Genomic DNA, 19,692 nt, shown 5'->3' with positions numbered 1-19,692 from the left:
TATGGCTGCTTATTGGCATAATGCAGCAGAAGGGACACTAGCAGCAATTACCGAGTACCACTAAACATTAACTTAGGCCAAAAGCTCATTTAAAGCAACAGTTTTATCTAAGCAAATGAGCAGATCCCTTCAGAAATGACACTAATCATGTGTTCTTCGCCATTAACTTAGCATTAAATAACCTGTTCTGAGGAGTGGATGAAACAGGACAAACTTGAGTATTGACTCTTCTCTGCCACTGACTCCCACTTACCCACTTGTCAGAGGTTGTCCTACTGAGATTCAGTTTGGTTTGAGGACTAAGGTAACCAGAAGGGTTGTAGGCATTGCCTCCAATGTAAACACACAGACCAGTCATCATCTTCGCAAATGATAACATGACCTACGCAATAAATCATCTGACAGGAACTTTTATGACATATGTTTTAAACATAACCTGCCATGTGCAACAAACTTTCATTATGAAGCCCACCCCATTCACGGTTTCTGAAGACCAAAATGCCCAGTCAAAATAGATTATGAATACCCAGTTATGTAGATGTAGTTTTGTCAATGATAGACCACTTACATTACAGTATAATGTAACTCCTTAATTACATCACCTGGAGATGCTTAAGCCCTTAAGTTTGGGTATGTCATAAGAGCATTGTGACATTGTCAATGACAAAATTGTGTAAATAATTCCTATGACTAAAATTGCCTGCACTTCCATTAGGATGAAAATACACAGGAGGAATTTAACAACACATGTTAGTGATTCAGCAGGGAGGTACAGAAGGAGAAGAGAAGGAAATGGGAAAGAGGAGAAGAGTAAAGAAGAGAGGAGAGACTGGGAGGGGAGGAAAAGGGGTAGGGAAGGGGAGAGGAAGGGAAGGGAGGCAGGGGGTGATTTTTAAAAACAAGTACACTGAATTGGCAACATAATTATATTCCAATGAAAGTAAATATAAAATATTAAGTTATCCAAAGCTACCAACATTCTATAAAACCACAATTTCTACATATCTCAGATATTTATTTTCAAATAATTCTCTCTCATTTATAAAGATTGAATATATGAAGTATATTCATGTTTCTAAAATCTGAACATAATACAGAAGTACTAGAACTCTAAATTTTAATATGTTTAGTAATATTTGAAGAGGATCCTAAAATAAAATAAAATTAGATTGGGGTAGTGATAGCTATAAAAGTAAGAAAACTGTATTAAGTTGCAACTAAAACATTAAATATTTGAAATTATATGACGATCCTCTTCTTTGGTTGGTGGTTCAGACTCTGAGAGTCCCAAGCATCCAGGTTAGTGAACTCTATTGGTCTTCCTGTGGAATTCCCATCTCTTTGTACCCACAATTCATCCTCCTATTCTTCTATAAGAGTCCCTAAGCTCTATCCACTGTTTGGCTGTGGGTATCTGTATCTGTAGCAGATGTGTCCCAAACAAATGGAACAGAGGATATCCCAAAAGCAGTTGCCAATACATGGGATATGTTCTTCTAGCTGGGCTGCCTTGGGAGATGAAGCGCCTAGCTTCTCAATGACATAGTGCCAGAGTAGCATAGAGTAATGAAGAGCTGGGGGGAGGCATACATTTAGAGGAGGATGGGAAGGGGAAGAGAGAAAGTATTTTGGGAGGGGCTGATCAGGAGGGGGTCAGTGAGCAGGATGTAACATGAATAAATTTTAAAAATTAGATTAAAAAATACTTGAAGTTCTATAGTAGAACCATCCTATTCCTTTTGCAGTAGGAATTCTATTTATGATAGAGCTCCTGAGGGTCACTGTTTTTTCCTCTGGGCTGGGAATCCCCATATTGTAAAGGACTTGGATTTTCTATGGGAAACTCATTATACTAGCAAGTCCAGAGCTAGAACCCCAGTGTAAAATTCATGTCTCCTTCTAACATCCTTACTGAAAGAATAAGTAAAACAGATGCCTCAAAGTCTTCATAGAGCCTTTACTTCATCTTAACTTAAAGCCAGAATCTTTAATGAATGATCCATTTTTAAAAAGGAATGGCATATTAGCAATTCTAAGAATAAACAGATTCATAAGAGAAAATTAACATTTCAAGAAACAGCTAGCACAGAAATCAAATTAGAACTCCAGAGGCTGAGAGTTCATTTGATAATTTTAAAGTCAATTCACTATGATTACTGCTCAAATAATATTCCATTTATGTCTATTAACCTATTTTAAAAAATATTCATAATATATGATATAGGTTTGGGGGTTTTAAAAGAGAAAGAATATGATGTTCAGCGGGTAGAGAGGGTGTTTGGATCATGGAGAAGCTATGAGACAGAGATGAATATGATCAAAACATAGTATATAAAAGTTTTATATTCCTACAGGAAAAGAACTAATAGCTATTCTCAGGACTTTACTCCTTGGTACTACAGAAAGCATGCACTGTGTTTCTATGTGGCATCCTTGAAGCCTCTGAGAGTAGTTTCTCTGCCTAGAATAAGTGTCATCCACTAGTTGAAACTTACTATTACTCAAATCAGCCATGGGAGTGACACTGGGAAATTTCAATCTGAGGGTCAGGATGACCTTGAAAAGTCAGAAGGGCTGTATAGCATGATGTTAGGAGAGCAGGTTTTAGAGGCCAGCTGTCTTTAGAGTCCACCATCTATTGAGGATGTTGTAGTAGACAAGTGTGATGGTAATAAATGTATCATGCCAGCTTTAAAGCTAACCTGCTTTCAACTTATAGATATTTATTTCTTTAACATTTTAGTGTCAGACATTATAGTAAAAGCAGTTTCTTTCTTTTGGGGGTGGGTGATCCAGTGGAGTGTTGCTGTTTACTTAGGTCCCTGCACTATAATGGCACACAATAAAAGAAATTGAATTATAGTTCTCTTTCATCATGAATATATTGGAACATTATATCATTACATGGGAGTCTTCATGACACATTAGCTATGACCAAGTCACCCAGCAAAGATCTTTATGTAACAGCTCATGCATGTGGACAGTAAGATCACCTACTTGTTCCTTCTTTGCTTTCTCTCACAGTCCTGGAAACTATCTCTTTTTTCTTTATTGTTGTATTCTTCCTTTTGTAGCTGTCTACATTTTACTCCATCATAATTCCTCAAGGTGGAATTTGACTGTTTAAATTCCTTGTGTTGATTTACATTTCCTGAAGAGACCCCACTGATAATAATGTCTATAAAATGATGACAGTTATAGTACCTACCTCTTGTATTCATTTTGACCTAAAGGATAGGGTATTTGTATTTGTATTTTTTTGCACATTGTCATGTCTCATGTCTACCATCTTATATCCTTAGCATTTGGAGTTTGAGTACTCTCTCTCTCTCTCTCTCTCTCTCTGTGTGTGTGTGTGTGTGTATTTATATGAATAATTGTAAGATTAATTACATTTACTCATTTGTTAGAAATCACCAATATATACAATATTACAGTTAGACTTGCATAGTTTATATATTTCCTACATTGTATTTTTTATAGCACCTTCCCACTTCCTCTCCCCAGATCCTCATATTCATGGCTATATTATTTCTCTGCATATATTACTGTTTTACATCTTAGCATAACTGTGTAATACTTTTGTCCCTTTTCTTATTTGTTTCATTTACTACAAATACCAGTTTATCTTTCTTCAGGCAAATGACAGGATCTCATTAGAAAGATCAGTTATATATATATATATATGTTTTATATAATGGAAACAGGTTATTTTCTTATGTTGGCTATTATAAACAATTCTGCAGCATGGCTGGGAATATCATAATGGTATGATTTCTCTTCCCCTTGTTTAGTTCCCAGAACAGGAATAATCAAGTCATATGATGCTTTTCCTTTTAACTTCATTAGGAATCCCCACATTGTTCGTTACAACTCTGAAAATCACATTTCTACCATCAGTATTCAAGAGTATACATTAGTATACCCAATGTTGTCTTATGATGATTAATAGAAGTAAGCAAGTTTTCATGTGTCTGTTAGCTATATTACATCTGGTTTAGAGAAATTCCATTCAAGTCCTTTGCCTATTTTTCTACCAGGTTCTCTGTTATTAAGTTAAATGTATTCTTTATATTTTTTGAATACCGTCCCATAATATAGACAGTTTAAAAATATATTTCCCAATCAGCAGGTAGACTTTCACCTCTTGTTCTTTCCCAGTGTGTGGCTATATCAGGCTAATACAGTCACACTATTTCCTTCTATTATCTTTAGCTAATGTTACTGTCTTCTAGGAGTTTTTTAGTTTCAGATCTTCTGTTTAAGACTTTTAAAATCTGATAATCCTCATTGGACAGATTCACTGCACTTGTACAGTTTACACATTCAGAAGGTAAATATAGACACATAAATCCTGGCAGAATGGGTCACACTTTCAAGCCAAGATGGCTTCTATCTATTCTCTTTGTCCTCTTTTGTGTAAGAACACAGACCTTGCTAAATAAAATACAGCTTGTGTGCTCTAGAAATGCAAACAAAGCTTCAAACTAAGATCAAGAGAATGAGAAGCATTCTACCATCTATCAGTGATTAAACAGTATTTTTAATTCATTCAACAAAACTAATTTCCATAAGCACCAATGGTCAGAAAAACTACTAAAAGAAGAAACTTTTTAAAAAGCTGTAAGACTTCAAAATACAACAAGGTAGCCATGGTCTATGTGTGCATAATGTAAAGAACAGGCTGGTGCATCAGAGTGTTCTGAAGTAGTACAGTCCTCTTTATGCTAGAGAAGGCTTTCAGAAGCTTCAGTTGAGATACAAGGTCTTTCAAAGGCCTGGGCAGTCTGCCCCACACACATGACAACTACCTGTATGTAATGGGAACACTTTCAAATTCCTTTGACCAGGATCTCAATGAGCTTCTTCCCTGGTGACGGCTTAATTCAGAATGAGATCATATCATAACACTGCAGACACACTTTGATCTAGTTTATGCTATGAGAGAGAATGAGGGTATTTTCATTATGTAAAAATTATTAGTACTTCTGGAATAATTCATCTAAACTCAGCCCAGCTAGATTTATTGTCTAAGTAGCTGATTGACATATAAAAAAGAATTCTGTCTAATTTCACAAAAAGAATTATTAGTATCAAGTTTTCTCACAAACCTGCTAAAGTAATCTTCACTTATATAATTAAAGTTTCCTTAGCATTCTTTCTTCTCATATCTGAAACAAAAGGTTAACAAAGTGCCTAGACCTGAGAGAGACCAGGAGAGCTTCAAAAGTCATGTCACCATGACCTTTTCTCATTCCCTGTGTGATTGCTGACCATTTCAATTTCTATGACATGCCCATATGATGATGGGTCATAAGACCCTCACTCTATTCAAAGTCCATACCATATCTAAGTAGAAGGAATGATGCACAGAGACTAGAAGACTCTGAGCCTGTGGGCCTTGCTCAGTCTCCTCCCTTGATCTGTTACTGTGGCATCCTATGCTCTTTAATTCAATCCTATTTCACATGGTCATCATCCTTTATGGAACTTAAGCACACAGTGTACAGTTTATCTTGGTCACTTCTGTTTTTGTTCCTGAACTTTCCTTTGTTAGATTAAACTTTAAGTAAATTTGCTATTCTTCTCTTTTGTTAATCTGTCTTTTGTATAAAGGAATATAAGTTGTGATCCTTGTAAGTAAAGAAAGGCATCAAAGATTCCTCTTCACAAGGTCTCTTTCTTTCTTCTGGCTTCTGGGGGCACTACACACACATGGTGCATTGACATACTTGCTGGCAAAATTCTTATACATACAAAGTAATTAATATCTTGAAAATATTAATAGTATTATCAATAAAGAATTACTACTTAAAATAGTATTCATAACCAGTATATGGAACCAAACTATGTGCTCATCATAAATTGCTGATAACAAGACAACAGCTACACAACTCAATGAACATGGAGAAGTCAGGCTAGTGCTTACATGGAGCCTTCACTCCAATGTTATACCATCCTCGGTACTGGAATGTACAGAGAATGCTACCAAAATAGAAACATAAATATCAAGGCATTCAGAAATCCTTTGATCTTCAATGCTATCCAGCTTGCAGGAAATGCTAGGGCAATAACGGCACAAAGCTTTTGGAAACCACCAACCAGTTTGACTTTAGGACCACACAACAAACAGAATCCATATATGACACTGCTTGAAACCCTAAGGACCTGAAACCGGATAACTCATGGATCTAGTGAAAAACCCAATTTTACTGTGCTATTAAAATAATATAACAATAACATGACTTCAATAACATTACATTTTGCTCTAACCGTAGATCTGTGCATTGCTCAGCCATCATCAGAGAAGTTTCCACTCGCAGCAGATAGGAATAAATACAGAAACCCACAGACATTACACAGAGAGTAAGAGATCATGGAACACTGCTGTAAATGGGACAGCCTCTTTAAATCCATTTCTCCAATGCTCAGGGAAGCCTGCAGAATAAGGGGCAAAAAGAGTGCAAGAGCCAGAAGGTATGCCCTCCAAATCAAAATTATCAAAACTCATAAAGAACTCATGGAGACAAAGGCAGCAAACACATGGCCTGCACAGACCAGCAACCACGAACTCTGTGCATATAATATGACTTCCAGTTTAGTATTTGTATAGACTCACTGAGTATGTGAATGACTGGGTCTCTGATTCGTCTGCCCATTATTTGAATCAAAGGGAAAGATGAGGTCATGCTTAAGCTAGGTGATATAAGACAGATAGACAAACAGACAAATACTGTATTTTTCCAATATATGGATATTTAAATAAGCCAATTGGAGTACATGGTACACATTACTATAGGCTGAGAAGGTTGACTAAAGAAAGATAGAGGTTAGATAATAAGAACTAAGATAAGCATAGATAAATACAATAAGTTATCATGTTATCTGCAGGGCAGTGGCATGATTAAAGTTGATAATAATCATTTACAGATTTAATGACTTGGAAGATACATTCAAAAGTTCCAATAAAGAAGAGGTAGAGTGTTAAATGACCTGATTTTTTTCAGTATATATCATATCCATGTATGGAAAAATCATACTCTCATCCATAGATGCAAAAATTTATTATGTATCAATTAAAAGTTAAATGGTTAGAGATATTAAAAAATGCTAACTACCCATATGTGATTTTTATACGTTTTATGTATCTATCAAATTTTGAAAGCATACCCCATAAATATAATTTTTAAGTTGAAATATTAATTTCTAAAATTAGCCTTTATTCTAGGTCTCAATAGAAAGTAGTATATTCTACGTGTGTGTGAGTATGTGTGTGTGTGAGAGTGTGTGTGTGTGTGTGTGTGTGTGTGTGTGTGTGTGTGGCTGGCTGGCTGGCTATGCAGACTGGTCTGAATTTTCTCCCCAAAGTGGCATACATAACACTTTCTGGGGGACTATGAAGATTAACAAGTACAGAAGAAGCTTGCAATTCAGCTCTAGTTTAATTGTTGTAAGGTCTATGACCAAAGTGTGCTGCAGTGTCTTCAACAATAGGGTCTTAGTATCAATTCTGATGGACAAACAAGAACATAGGCAATATCTTTGAGGGACCCTAGCACCCTCCCTGGCCAGTAACTTCTAGAAAGATAACTCACAGCTGACTCATAACCTCTGGGACTATCATTATCCTTTCTTGCAGCATTACTTTATTCAAGTTCCTCTTTTGTGTATTTTTGATCATCTTTAGAATAGTAGCTCAGATTGGCTTTAAGGCCTATTACATAAATAGGAACTCATTGCCAGTTCTGTAAACTTGACAGATGTGTTATAGGTCCTAAAGAAAAACCTACTGCTATCATTTTGTTAAACAATCCTGTTGTTATACATATTTATAATTATTCAGTTTTATACCTACACATTAGTTCTGGATTCAGGCTTTACCAGAGAAGTTTCTTCCTTCAGCAGTCTGTAGTTAATGATGAAAACTGTAATCCTCCCAAGCCCCAAGAATAAGCAGTGGTGACATGCTCTACCCAAACTATAGTAGACATAACACCCCCTTTTAAGGTTCAGAGAACATCAAGGAAGAAATGTTACAAAGATTGTAGGAGTCAAGATGGAAAGATGTGTAACAATGTCCTTTGGACATGGCATGGCCATTATGTTCATGAGTTCAATAAAGCCATGCTTACCAGCATAAGCCTTGCACAAGATTGGGTCCCTCAACATTTCAGCATGGATGAGGTAGGGTCCTATGATACTCCACCCTTCATAGAGGCAGTGCTGGGAATGAATACATGTTGGGAGAGTGTGACATTACCTTCAGTGGCATAACTAAAGGTAAGTTGTCATTGCTCCATGGAAAAACTTTCAGCCACACACAAGCAAGAAACTCCACACTCAGTGGGTCATATGCAAAAACTGAAGATATGAATGAAGAAAGATGGATTTACTGAGAAGTGTGCTAGTGACAAAAATCAGGAGATGAGGGAGGAGAATAAGATGGGAAAATATAGAAAGAAACAGAAATGATGGCTTTAAAGCAATAATTTATTTTGTAAATAAAATTACTTAACATTGAAAAATATATCAAGTGGATCTGCATCCTGTATAAAATACTAGTGAACATAGTATATTTTTGTAAATAAGAGCAAATTGCTTGAATGTTTAAGGTTTCAATACTCACAAGAAAAGATATCTTACCTTTATTTTGTATGCTGGTACTTCGAAGTGACTTATAGGAAATTTCACATTCATGGGATATACTGATGTCATCTACAGCAACCGTAGCATTTGATGACAAAATGGTAGCTTCTAAAACTAACTGTCATTGGAGAAAGATGAAGTTATTAAAATATACCATAGAAGTAAAATCTCAAAATCATTTTCTTCCAATAAAGAAACTCTTTTACACCTGTTCCATTTTTCAATCTAATCTTAGAAAACTGTTATGACCTGAGCATGCAAATTATAAAATTACATAGTCATAACTGCTTTGACAGCCTCTTAGATAACCATAATATGTTAGGTAACCTTGTTTCAGTTAAAAGTTGCAACATTCATCACCAGTGAAGGGCATGCTTTCCATTGCCATTAAGAGTCATATGCATTTAAAATGAGTTCTTTGGAGTAATCAATTGTGTGGTTTACAGCTCAATTTAATTGAGATATGAATTCATTGTAATGGTTTGGCTAGAATGATTTATTTCCACATCTGAAAATTTAAATATGCATATATATATTATAACTATAAAAATATACTTCTGTTCAATAAAGATAAAATCATTAAGCTCCTATAGCTGTTAGTTATATTCATTTACTAAAGCACTAGGAGGCATCTATTTAAATTTACTTCAAATCTCAGAATGGTGACTTGACATACTTTTGTTTTCTTCTCCTGTTACTCATTCCATGTGTTTATTCTACTACAAAAGGGAGAACAAGATTGAGAGAAAAACAGAGGAGACAAGATAAGGAAAGGGAGAATAAGGCTGAAGAAGAGGTGAAGGCAAGGAGGGAACAAGGTAGAGAAAAGGCAAAGAGAAAGTGGGATTCAGGAAGAAGAGAATAAAGGAGACCTAAGTAGGTTATTTCTAGAGCCCTGGAGACATTGCCAAATGATACCATCTTTGAACATATTTGGTAGCTTTAGCTTCATCTTATCACTATGCATATCTAATGTCAAGACACTAACACTTTAGTTATGTTAAAGCTCAGAACATGCTTCTCCATTTCCTGCAGTAGAGACATCATATTGACAGTGTTGCCTTTATATAGGGTAGCTAGCTCTATGGAAATCTCTGAGCTACTTTTCCTAAAAATAGATCACACTATTGCAATGTAACAGATGACTTGCCACATAATAGAAGGAAATATCCCTATATAAAAGAGCCTAAAATAATCTGAATATAGAGGTTTGGTGAAGTTTCCTTTTAATATATTACCATTAGATCATATTTTTGTTCAATCATATATTTCTTCTTATCTGCACTTTCTCATTGAACCCAAGCAATAAAACACAGTTACTTTGGATTTTTAGGAGTTTATTTTTATTACCTATTATGAACATAAACTTGATGGGTACTTTTACTGATTTGCCTTTATTATCCTAATTTTGTGATCTCCACCAATAACAAAGGGCATACCTGATATTGTATCACAAAATTAAGTTAAACCCTAATAGTAATTTCTACCAAACATGTTGCTCTAAAGAAATAGAGACTACAACCAAACCAAAAGCAAATGGATATGAACATGAATGTGGTTTTAAAACAATGAATTAGTTGGATAAGAAATTGAATGGATGAATTGTATGAGTTATGACAATTTTAGTATGGCTAATTGAACGACATTATTAAAAAGAAAAATAACCTAGGATACACAAGTAACCCAATTTCTCTACATTTATACCTGACATGAACATATTTTAATGTTGCATTTGACAGATGCACACACAGACACACACACACTATGAAATACTATCATTATTAATAATCTGTCTTTCTAAGTTACCTTTTTATTGTTTTGATAAGAAACTATAACCAAGGCCATTTATAGAAAAAAAAGTGTTCATATTGGTTATAGTTTTAAGAGGTTAGATTCCATGATCTTCGTGCCAGAAAGCATGGCAACAGGCAGGCAGACATGGTTCTAGGCAGTAGCTGAGAGCTTATATCTTGATGCACAGACATGAGGTGAAGAGAATGCTAATTGGGAATGGCAAGTGGTTTAGGATTTCTAAAACTTAAAGTGCAACTCCAGTGGCACACCTCTCCCAATACAGCCAATCCTCCTAATCCTTCCCAAACAGTGCCACCAATTACTAAGCAAGTATCCAAATATATCAGCCTATGGTGACTATTCTCATTCAAAAAAATAGAATGTGAGTTAAACCCATTACTCTCCATTTGGACCTAACACTATCACACCTAATATTGCTTTTGATAGTGAATACATACTTCCTATGGAATAATCACCCTTTTAACATATTGTCTCTCTCATGTAATATGGAAAGACCTTCAACATGTGTTTCTGATTTTAAAATTTTACAGAAAAATCAACAGGCTGAAATACTCAATAGTTTATATTTCTAGATATACTTGATTAAAAATACACATATACATAATCAATGGATAGAGTGAACTTTATTAAAATAAGTTAAAATAAGGCAGTCCAGTATGTTTGAATCCACAGATCCTGGCTATGAGGGTAGATGGTAACAGTAAGAAAGAACAACTGTCCTATTTGCTGTCTTTTATATTTTACCATGTGATACATAAAATTTGTATGATTTGTAAAGTTCTGATTGTATTTAGCTTCTTTAAAATCTTGGCTAAGAGATCTGTTTTTCACAGAAGAGTCAAAAAATAATAACACAGATTTTAGAAAACAGTTTTTGCATAATAGATACAACTACCACAATTTAGAAAATGTTAAAACTACTAACTAGTTTATTTGTGGCAACTTTGAACTTGAAAATTCCCCTTTTATATTTTACTGTTATATATCATTTACAATCCGCATGTATTGATATTATACACTGATAATGTCAATTAAAAAGAGACATTTGTCAGTAGAGAAGAAGCAGAATGTTGGAGGTACCACTCTGTGTTCCTGAAGAGAAGCATGTCTTTACTCTGTCTAACTGGTAGGTCCTTGCTAGAGGTGAAGTAGAACATTGGTATCATAGATCATGAAGATTTGGATATATAAGTTTGGCTAAAAAGAAACACCACGTGATTCATTAATGTTATTAAAATGCAACTTTAAACATACCTAAAAATTCATTAAAAACTAATATTCAGTCATTACCAACCCTTCTGATCTACTACTCTGCAAATAAATTCAAGACCATGTATTGGAAGATTACAATAATACTATTAATTAAAAATCACCCACTTTTTAAAAGTGGTTCCTTGGTTTTATGATATATAACCATAAATAATTATCAGCTCATATCTATTTTTATTTTTATTTTAAAGAAAAATTGTCTGTGTGTGTGTGTGTGTGTCTATATGTCTCTGTGTACATGCTCGACATTTGACATCTGTGAAAGCCAAAGACAATGTGTATAAGTCAGTTTTCAATTTCTAGCTTGTGGGAATTAAACTCAAGTCCTCAGGTTTGTAGGGTGTTCCCTTTCACTGAGTCATCTCACTTGCCTATTATTTTTAATCACTTGGGTTTTTTGTTTGTTTGTTTGTTTGGTTGGTTGGTTGGTTTGGTTTAGTTTGTTGGTGTTGTTATCAGGCAGGTCTTTGTGCTGTGACTAAAAGTTGTCACCTTTCACTACAAGACTGATAACTAACAAGTATACAACAATTTATTAAAAAGAAATGTTTCAACAATGGAAAGGGAAGCTAAAATTTCTGTTCAAAGAATCCTCAGGTAATCTGAAACTCATTTTCTAATTAAATGTAGATTCACTTCCCTTTGAAAATTATTTTTAAAACTTTGGAATTTTTTTTTTGTTTTATTCAATTATAATTATACTGTGAACAACAAATGTTCTTGCTTTTGGAAGTTATAACTAGTAAATGCTGTTAACATTCATGTGATTCAGCGCCTGCCCCAATCCAATCGCGCGGAACTTGAGACTGCGGTACATAGGGAAGCAGGCTACCCGGGCCTGATCTGGGGCACAAGTCCCTTCCGCTCGACTCGAGCCCCGGGCTTCCTTGCCAGCAGAGTCTTGCCCAACACCCGCAAGGGCCCACACGGGACTCCCCACGGGATCATAAGACCTCTGGTGAGTGGAACACAGCGCCTGCCCCAATCCAATCGCGCGGAAATTGAGACTGCAGTACATAGGGAAGCAGGCTACCCAGGCTTGATCTGGGGCACAAACCCCTTCCACTCCACTCGAGCCCCGGGCTACCTTGCCAGCTGAGTCGCCTGACACCCGCAAGGGCCCACACAGGATTCCATACGTGATCCTAAGACCTCTAGTGAGTGGAACACAACTTCTGCCAGGAGTCTGGTTCGAACACCAGATATCTGGGTACCTGCCTTGCAAGAAGAGAGCTTGCCTGCAGAGAATACTCTGCCCACTGAAACTAAGGAGAGTGCTACCCTCCAGGTCTGCTCATAGAGGCTAACAGAGTCACCTGAAGAACAAGCTCTTAACAGTGACAACTAAAACAGCTAGCTTCAGAGATTACCAGATGGCGAAAGGCAAACGTAAGAATCCTACTAACAGAAATCAAGACCACTCACCATCATCAGAACGCAGCACTCCCACCCCACCTAGTCCTGGGCACCCCAACACAACCGAAAATCTAGACCCAGATTTAAAAACATTTCTCATGATGATGATAGAGGACATCAAGAAGGACTTTCATAAGTCACTTAAAGAATTACAGGAGAGCACTGCTAAAGAGTTACAGGCCCTTAAAGAAAAGCAGGAAAACACAGCCAAACAGGTAGAAATCATTAAAGAAAAACAGGAAAACACATCCAAACAGGTGATGGAAATGAACAAAACCATACTAGAACTAAAAGGGGAAGTAGACACAATAAAGAAAACCCAAAGCGAGGCAACGCTGGAGATAGAAACCCTAGGAAAGAGATCTGAAACCATAGATGCGAGCATCAGCAACAGAATACAAGAAATGGAAGAGAGAATTTCAGGTGCAGAAGATTCCATAGAGAACATCGACACAACAGTCAAAGAAAATACAAAATGCAAAAGGATCCTAACTCAAAACATCCAGGTAATCCAGGACACAATGAGAAGACCAAACCTACGGATAATAGGAATTGATGAGAATGAAGATTTTCAACTTAAAGGGCCAGCTAATATCTTCAACAAAATAATAGAAGAAAACTTCCCAAACATAAAAAAAGAGATGCCCATGATCATACAAGAAGCCTACAGAACTCCAAATAGACTGGACCAGAAAAGAAATTCCTCCCGACACATAATAATCAGAACAACAAATGCACTAAATAAAGATAGAATATTAAAAGCAGTAAGGGAGAAAGGTCAAGTAACATATAAAGGAAGGCCTATCAGAATTACACCAGACTTTTCACCAGAGACTATGAAAGCCAGAAGAGCCTGGACAGATGTTATACAAACACTAAGAGAACACAAATGCCATCCCAGGCTACTATACCCGGCCAAACTCTCAATTACCATAGATGGAGAAACCAAAGTATTCCACGACAAAACCAAATTCACACAATATCTTTCCACGAATCCAGCCCTTCAAAGGATAATAACAGAAAAGAAGTAATACAAGGCTGGAAATCACGCCCTAGAACAACCAAGAAAGTAATCATTCAACAAACCAAAAAGAAGACAGCCACAAGAACAGAATGCCAACTCTAACAACAAAAATAAAAGGGAGCAACAATTACTTTTCCTTAATATCTCTTAATATCAATGGACTCAATTCCCCAATAAAAAGACATAGACTAACAGACTGGCTACACAAACAGGACCCAACATTCTGCTGCTTACAGGAAACCCATCTCAGGGAAAAAGACAGACACTACCTCAGAGTGAAAGGCTGGAAAACAATTTTCCAAGCAAATGGACTGAAGAAACAAGCTGGAGTAGCCATTTTAATATCGGATAAAATCGACTTCCAACCCAAAGTTATCAAAAAAGACAAGGAGGGACACTTCATACTCATCAAAGGTAAAATCCTCCAAGAGGAACTCTCAATTCTGAATATCTACGCACCAAATGCAAGGGCAGCCACATTCATTAGAGACACTTTAGTAAAGCTCAAAGCATACATTGCACCTCACACAATAATAGTGGGAGACTTCAACACAGCACTTTCTTCAAAGGACAGATCGTGGAAACAGAAACTAAACAGGGACACAGTGAAACTAACAGAAGTTATGAAACAAATGGACCTGACAGATATCTACAGAACATTTTATCCTAAAACAAAAGGATATACCTTCTTCTCAGCACCTCACGGGACCTTCTCCAAAATTGACCATATAATTGGTCACAAAACAGGCCTCAATAGATACAAAAATATTGAAATTGTCCCATGTATCCTATCAGACCACCATGGCCTAAGACTGATCTTCAATAACAACATAAATAATGGAAAGCCAACATTCACGTGGAAACTGAATAACACTCTTCTCAATGATACCTTGGTCAAGGAAGGAATAAAGAAAGAAATTAAAGACTTTTTAGAGTTTAATGAAAATGAAGCCACAACGTACCCAAACCTATGGGACACAATGAAAGCATTTCTAAGAGGGAAACTCATAGCTCTGAGTGACTCCAAGAAGAAACGGGAGACAGCACATACTAGCAGCTTGACAACACATCTAAAAGCCCTAGAAAAAAAGGAAGCAAATTCACCCAAGAGGAGTAGACGGCAGGAAATAATCAAACTCAGGGGTGAAATCAACCAAGTGGAAACAAGAAGAACTATTCGAAGAATTAACAAAACGAGGAGTTGGTTCTTTGAGAAAATCAACAAGATAGATAAACCCTTAGCTAGACTCACTAAAGGGCACAGGGACAAAATCCTAATTAACAAAATCAGAACTGAAAAGGGAGACATAACAACAGATCCTGAAGAAATCCAAAACACCATCAGATCCTTCTACAAAAGGCTATACTCAACAAAACTGGAAAACCTGGACGAAATGGACAAATTTCTGGACAGATACCAGGTACCAAAGTTGAATCAGGATTAAGTTGACCATCTAAACAGTCCCATATCACCTAAAGAAATAGAAGCAGTTATTAATAGTCTCCCAACCAAAAAAAGCCCAGGACCAGATGGGTTTAGTGCAGAGTTCTATCAGACCTTCAAAGAAGATCTAATTCCAATTCTGCACAAACTATTTCACAAAATAGAAGTAGAAGGTACTCTACCCAACTCATTTTATGAAGCCACTATTACTCTGATACCTAAACCACAGAAAGATCCAACAAAGATAGAGAACTTCAGACTAATTTCTCTTATGAATATCGATGCAAAAATCCTCAATAAAATTCTCGCTAACCGAATCCAAGAACACATTAAAGCAATCATCCATCCTGACCAAGTAGGTTTTATTCCAGGGATGCAGGCATGGTTTAATACACAAAAATCCATCAATGTAATCCATTATATAAACAAACTCAAAGACAAAAACCACATGATCATCTCGTTAGATGCAGAAAAAGCATTTGACAAGATCCAACACCCATTCATGATAAAAGTTTTGGAAAGATCAGGAATTCAAGGCCCATACCTAAACATGATAAAAGCAATCTACAGCAAACCAGTAGCCAACATCAAAGTAAATGGAGAGAAGCTGGAAGCAATCCCACTAAAATCAGGGACTAGACAAGGCTGCCCACTTTCTCCCTACCTTTTCAACATAGTACTTGAAGTATTAGCCAGAGCAATTCGACAACAAAAGGAGATTAAGGGGATACAAATTGGAAAAGAGGAAGTCAAAATATCACTTTTTGCAGATGATATGATAGTATATATAAGTGACCCTAAAAATTCTACCAGAGAACTCCTAAACCTGATAAACAGCTTCGGTGAAGTAGCTGGATATAAAATAAACTCAAACAAGTCAATGGCCTTTCTCTATACAAAGAATAAACAGGCTGAGAAAGAAATTAGGGAAACAACACCCTTCTCAATAGTCACAAATAATATAAAATATCTTGGCGTGACTCTAACTAAGGAAGTGAAAGATCTGTATGATAAAAACTTCAAATCTCTGAAGAAAAAAATTAAGGAAGATCTCAGAAGATGGAAAGATCTCCCATGCTCATTTATTGGCAGGATCAACATTGTAAAAATGGCTATCTTGCCAAAAGCAATCTACAGATTCAATGCAATCCCCATCAAAATTCCAACTCAATTCTTCAACGAATTGGAAGGAGCAATTTGCAAATTTGTCTGGAATAACAAAAAACCTAGGATAGCAAAAAGTCTTCTCAAGGATAAAAGAACTTCTGGTGGAATCACCATGCCAGACCTAAAGCTTTACTACAGAGCAATTGTGATAAAAACTGCATGGTACTGGTATAGAGACAGACAAGTAGACCAATGGAATAGAATTGAAGACCCAGAAATGAACCCACACACCTATGGTCACTTGATCTTTTACAAGGGAGCTAAAACCATCCAGTGGAAGAAAGACAGCTTTTTCAACAATTGGTGCTTGCACAACTGGTTGTTATCGTGTAGAAGAATGCGAATCGATCCATACTTATCTCCTTGTACTAAGGTCAAATCTAAGTGGATCAAGGAACTTCACATAAAACCAGAGACACTGAAACTTATAGAGGAGAAAGTGGGGAAAAGCCTTGAAGATATGGGCACAGGGGAAAAATTCCTGAACAGAACAGCAATGGCTTGTGCTGTAAGATCGAGAATTGACAAATGGGACCTAATGAAACTGCAAAGTTTCTGCAAGGCAAAAGACACCGTCAATAAGACAAAAAGACCACCAACAGATTGGGAAAGGATCTTTACCTATCCTAAATCAGATAGGGGACTAATATCCAACATATATAAAGAACTCAAGAAGGTGGACTTCAGAAAATCAAATAACCCCATTAAAAAATGGGGCTCAGAACTGAACAAAGAATTCTCACCTGAGGAATACCGAATGGCAGAGAAGCACCTGAAAAAATGTTCAACATCCTTAATCATCAGGGAAATGCAAATCAAAACAACCCTGAGATTCCACCTCACACCAGTCAGAATGGCTAAGATCAAAAATTCAGGTGACAGCAGATGCTGGCGTGGATGTGGAGAAAGAGGAACACTCCTCCATTGTTGGTGGGAGTGCAGGCTTGTACAACCACTCTGGAAATCAGTCTGGCGGTTCCTCAGAAAACTGGACATAGTACTACCGGAGGATCCAGCAATACCTCTCCTGGGCATATATCCAGAAGATGCCCCAACAGGTAAGAAGGACACATGCTCCACTATGTTCATAGCAGCCTTATTTATAATAGCCAGAAGCTGGAAAGAACCTAGATGCCCCTCAACAGAGGAATGGATACAGAAAATGTGGTACATCTACACAATGGAGTACTACTCAGCTATTAAAAAGAACGAATTTATGAAATTCCTAGCCAAATGGATGGACCTGGAGGGCATCATCCTGAGTGAGGTAACACATTCACAAAGAAACTCACACAATATGTATTCACTGATAAGTGGATATTAGCCCCAAACCTAGGATACCCAAGATATAAGATATAATTTGCTAAACACATGAAACTCAAGAAGAATGAAGACTGAAGGGTGGACACTATGCCCCTCCTTAGATTTGGGAACAAAACACCCATGGAAGGAGTTACAGAGACAAAGTTTGGAGCTGAGATGAAAGGATGGACCATGTAGAGACTGCCATATCCAGGGATCCACCCCATAATCAGCATCCAAACGCTGACACCATTGCATACACTAGCAAGATTTTATTGAAAGGACCCAGATGTAGCTGTCTCTTGTGAGACTATGCCGGGGCCTAGCAAACACAGAAGTGGATGCTCACAGTCAGCTAATGGATGGATCATAGGGCTCCCAATGGAGGAGGTAGAGAAAGTAGCCAAGGAGCTAAACGGATCTGCAACCCTATAGGTGGAACAACATTATGAACTAACCAGTACCCCGGAGCTCTTGACTCTAGCTGCATATATATCAAAAGATGGCCTAGTCGGCCATCACTGGAAAGAGAGGCCCATTGGACTTGCAAACTTTATATGCCCCGGTACAGGGGAACACCAGGGCCAAAAAGGGGGAGTGGGTTGGCAGGGGAGTGTGGGTGGGTGGATATGGGGGACTTTTGGTATAGCATTGGAAATGTAAATGAGTTAAATACCTAATAAAAAATGGAAAAAAAAAACATTCATGTGATTATTTTATATATCAACAAAACTGGAAGCTTACCCAGAATAAAGTAAAGCATCATATCATTCCCTACCTTATTATATAAAACACGATTAAGAAAATTAACTACTGAACTAACAGAAAATAGAATTTGTTAGAAACAGAAAGAAACTAGAATGTGAGAGTAGCCATATTCCCTTTAGAGTTTACTATATACAGTTTCGATCTTGTGAATATGGCACAGATTTTGTATTCATTTTTAAAGTGAAAAAAAAAAAAAAAACAATTGTAGAGAAGGAATTGGCTAAATGTCACAGAACTATGTGGAAGAATGGATAGCCTAAGCCGTTGCTTGCTGCAATTATAGAATTTTGGAAATTATTTTTTAAAACTTTGTTGTCTTGTTTTATTCAATTATAATTATACTTTTGACCAAAACACTTCTTGCTTTAGGAAATTATAACTCAGAAATGCTGTTAATATACATGTGATTATTTTATACATCAACAAAACTAGTTTACCCAGAAATAAAAAGTAAAACCTAACATCTTTCTATTCATGTCACTTCTTAAAATAAGGCAATCTCAGTTGCTTAGCAGATGGTTTATACCAAAGCTTTCAATCAACTCCAGGTTTCCTGAGGTCCTACGTGGGGAAGACTGGGGACTCAGCAACTTTCCACAGATTATATTTAGTTCTGTGTTATAAATCTTACCCTTCACTGATGCTTCCAGTGATGAAATATTATTAATAGCAATGAATCTTTTAGAGAATATGCATCAAACCACTCATTGTGGAAAAGATAAGAGTCATTTTCAGATGAAACCTAAAATATGGCACAACTGTTTCAATAGGATTTAAATATGTTTAAATATATATTAGACCAATAAGAAATTAAGGGATAATACTCAAATAAACTCGTTTT

The 19,692-nt window shown here is 36.5% G+C and overlaps 1 protein-coding gene across 1 annotated transcript in view; it reads right to left on the bottom strand.

Annotated features, from left to right (window-relative positions):
* The window catches only part of Malrd1 (MAM and LDL receptor class A domain containing 1), a 729,079-nt gene that overhangs the window by 578,932 nt on the left and 130,455 nt on the right, over nucleotides 1–19,692 (bottom strand). The window contains exon 13 of the mRNA NM_001310455.1: nucleotides 8,644–8,764. Coding sequence (NP_001297384.1) covers nucleotides 8,644–8,764 — 121 coding nt within the window. The remainder of the gene's footprint in view (nucleotides 1–8,643; nucleotides 8,765–19,692) is intronic.

This window comes from Mus musculus, chromosome 2, assembly GCF_000001635.26.
Source record: "Mus musculus strain C57BL/6J chromosome 2, GRCm38.p6 C57BL/6J".
NCBI lineage: Eukaryota > Metazoa > Chordata > Mammalia > Rodentia > Muridae > Mus > Mus musculus.
Note: the sequence above shows the minus strand (reverse complement) of the source record. Positions and strands in the feature narration are given on the sequence as shown.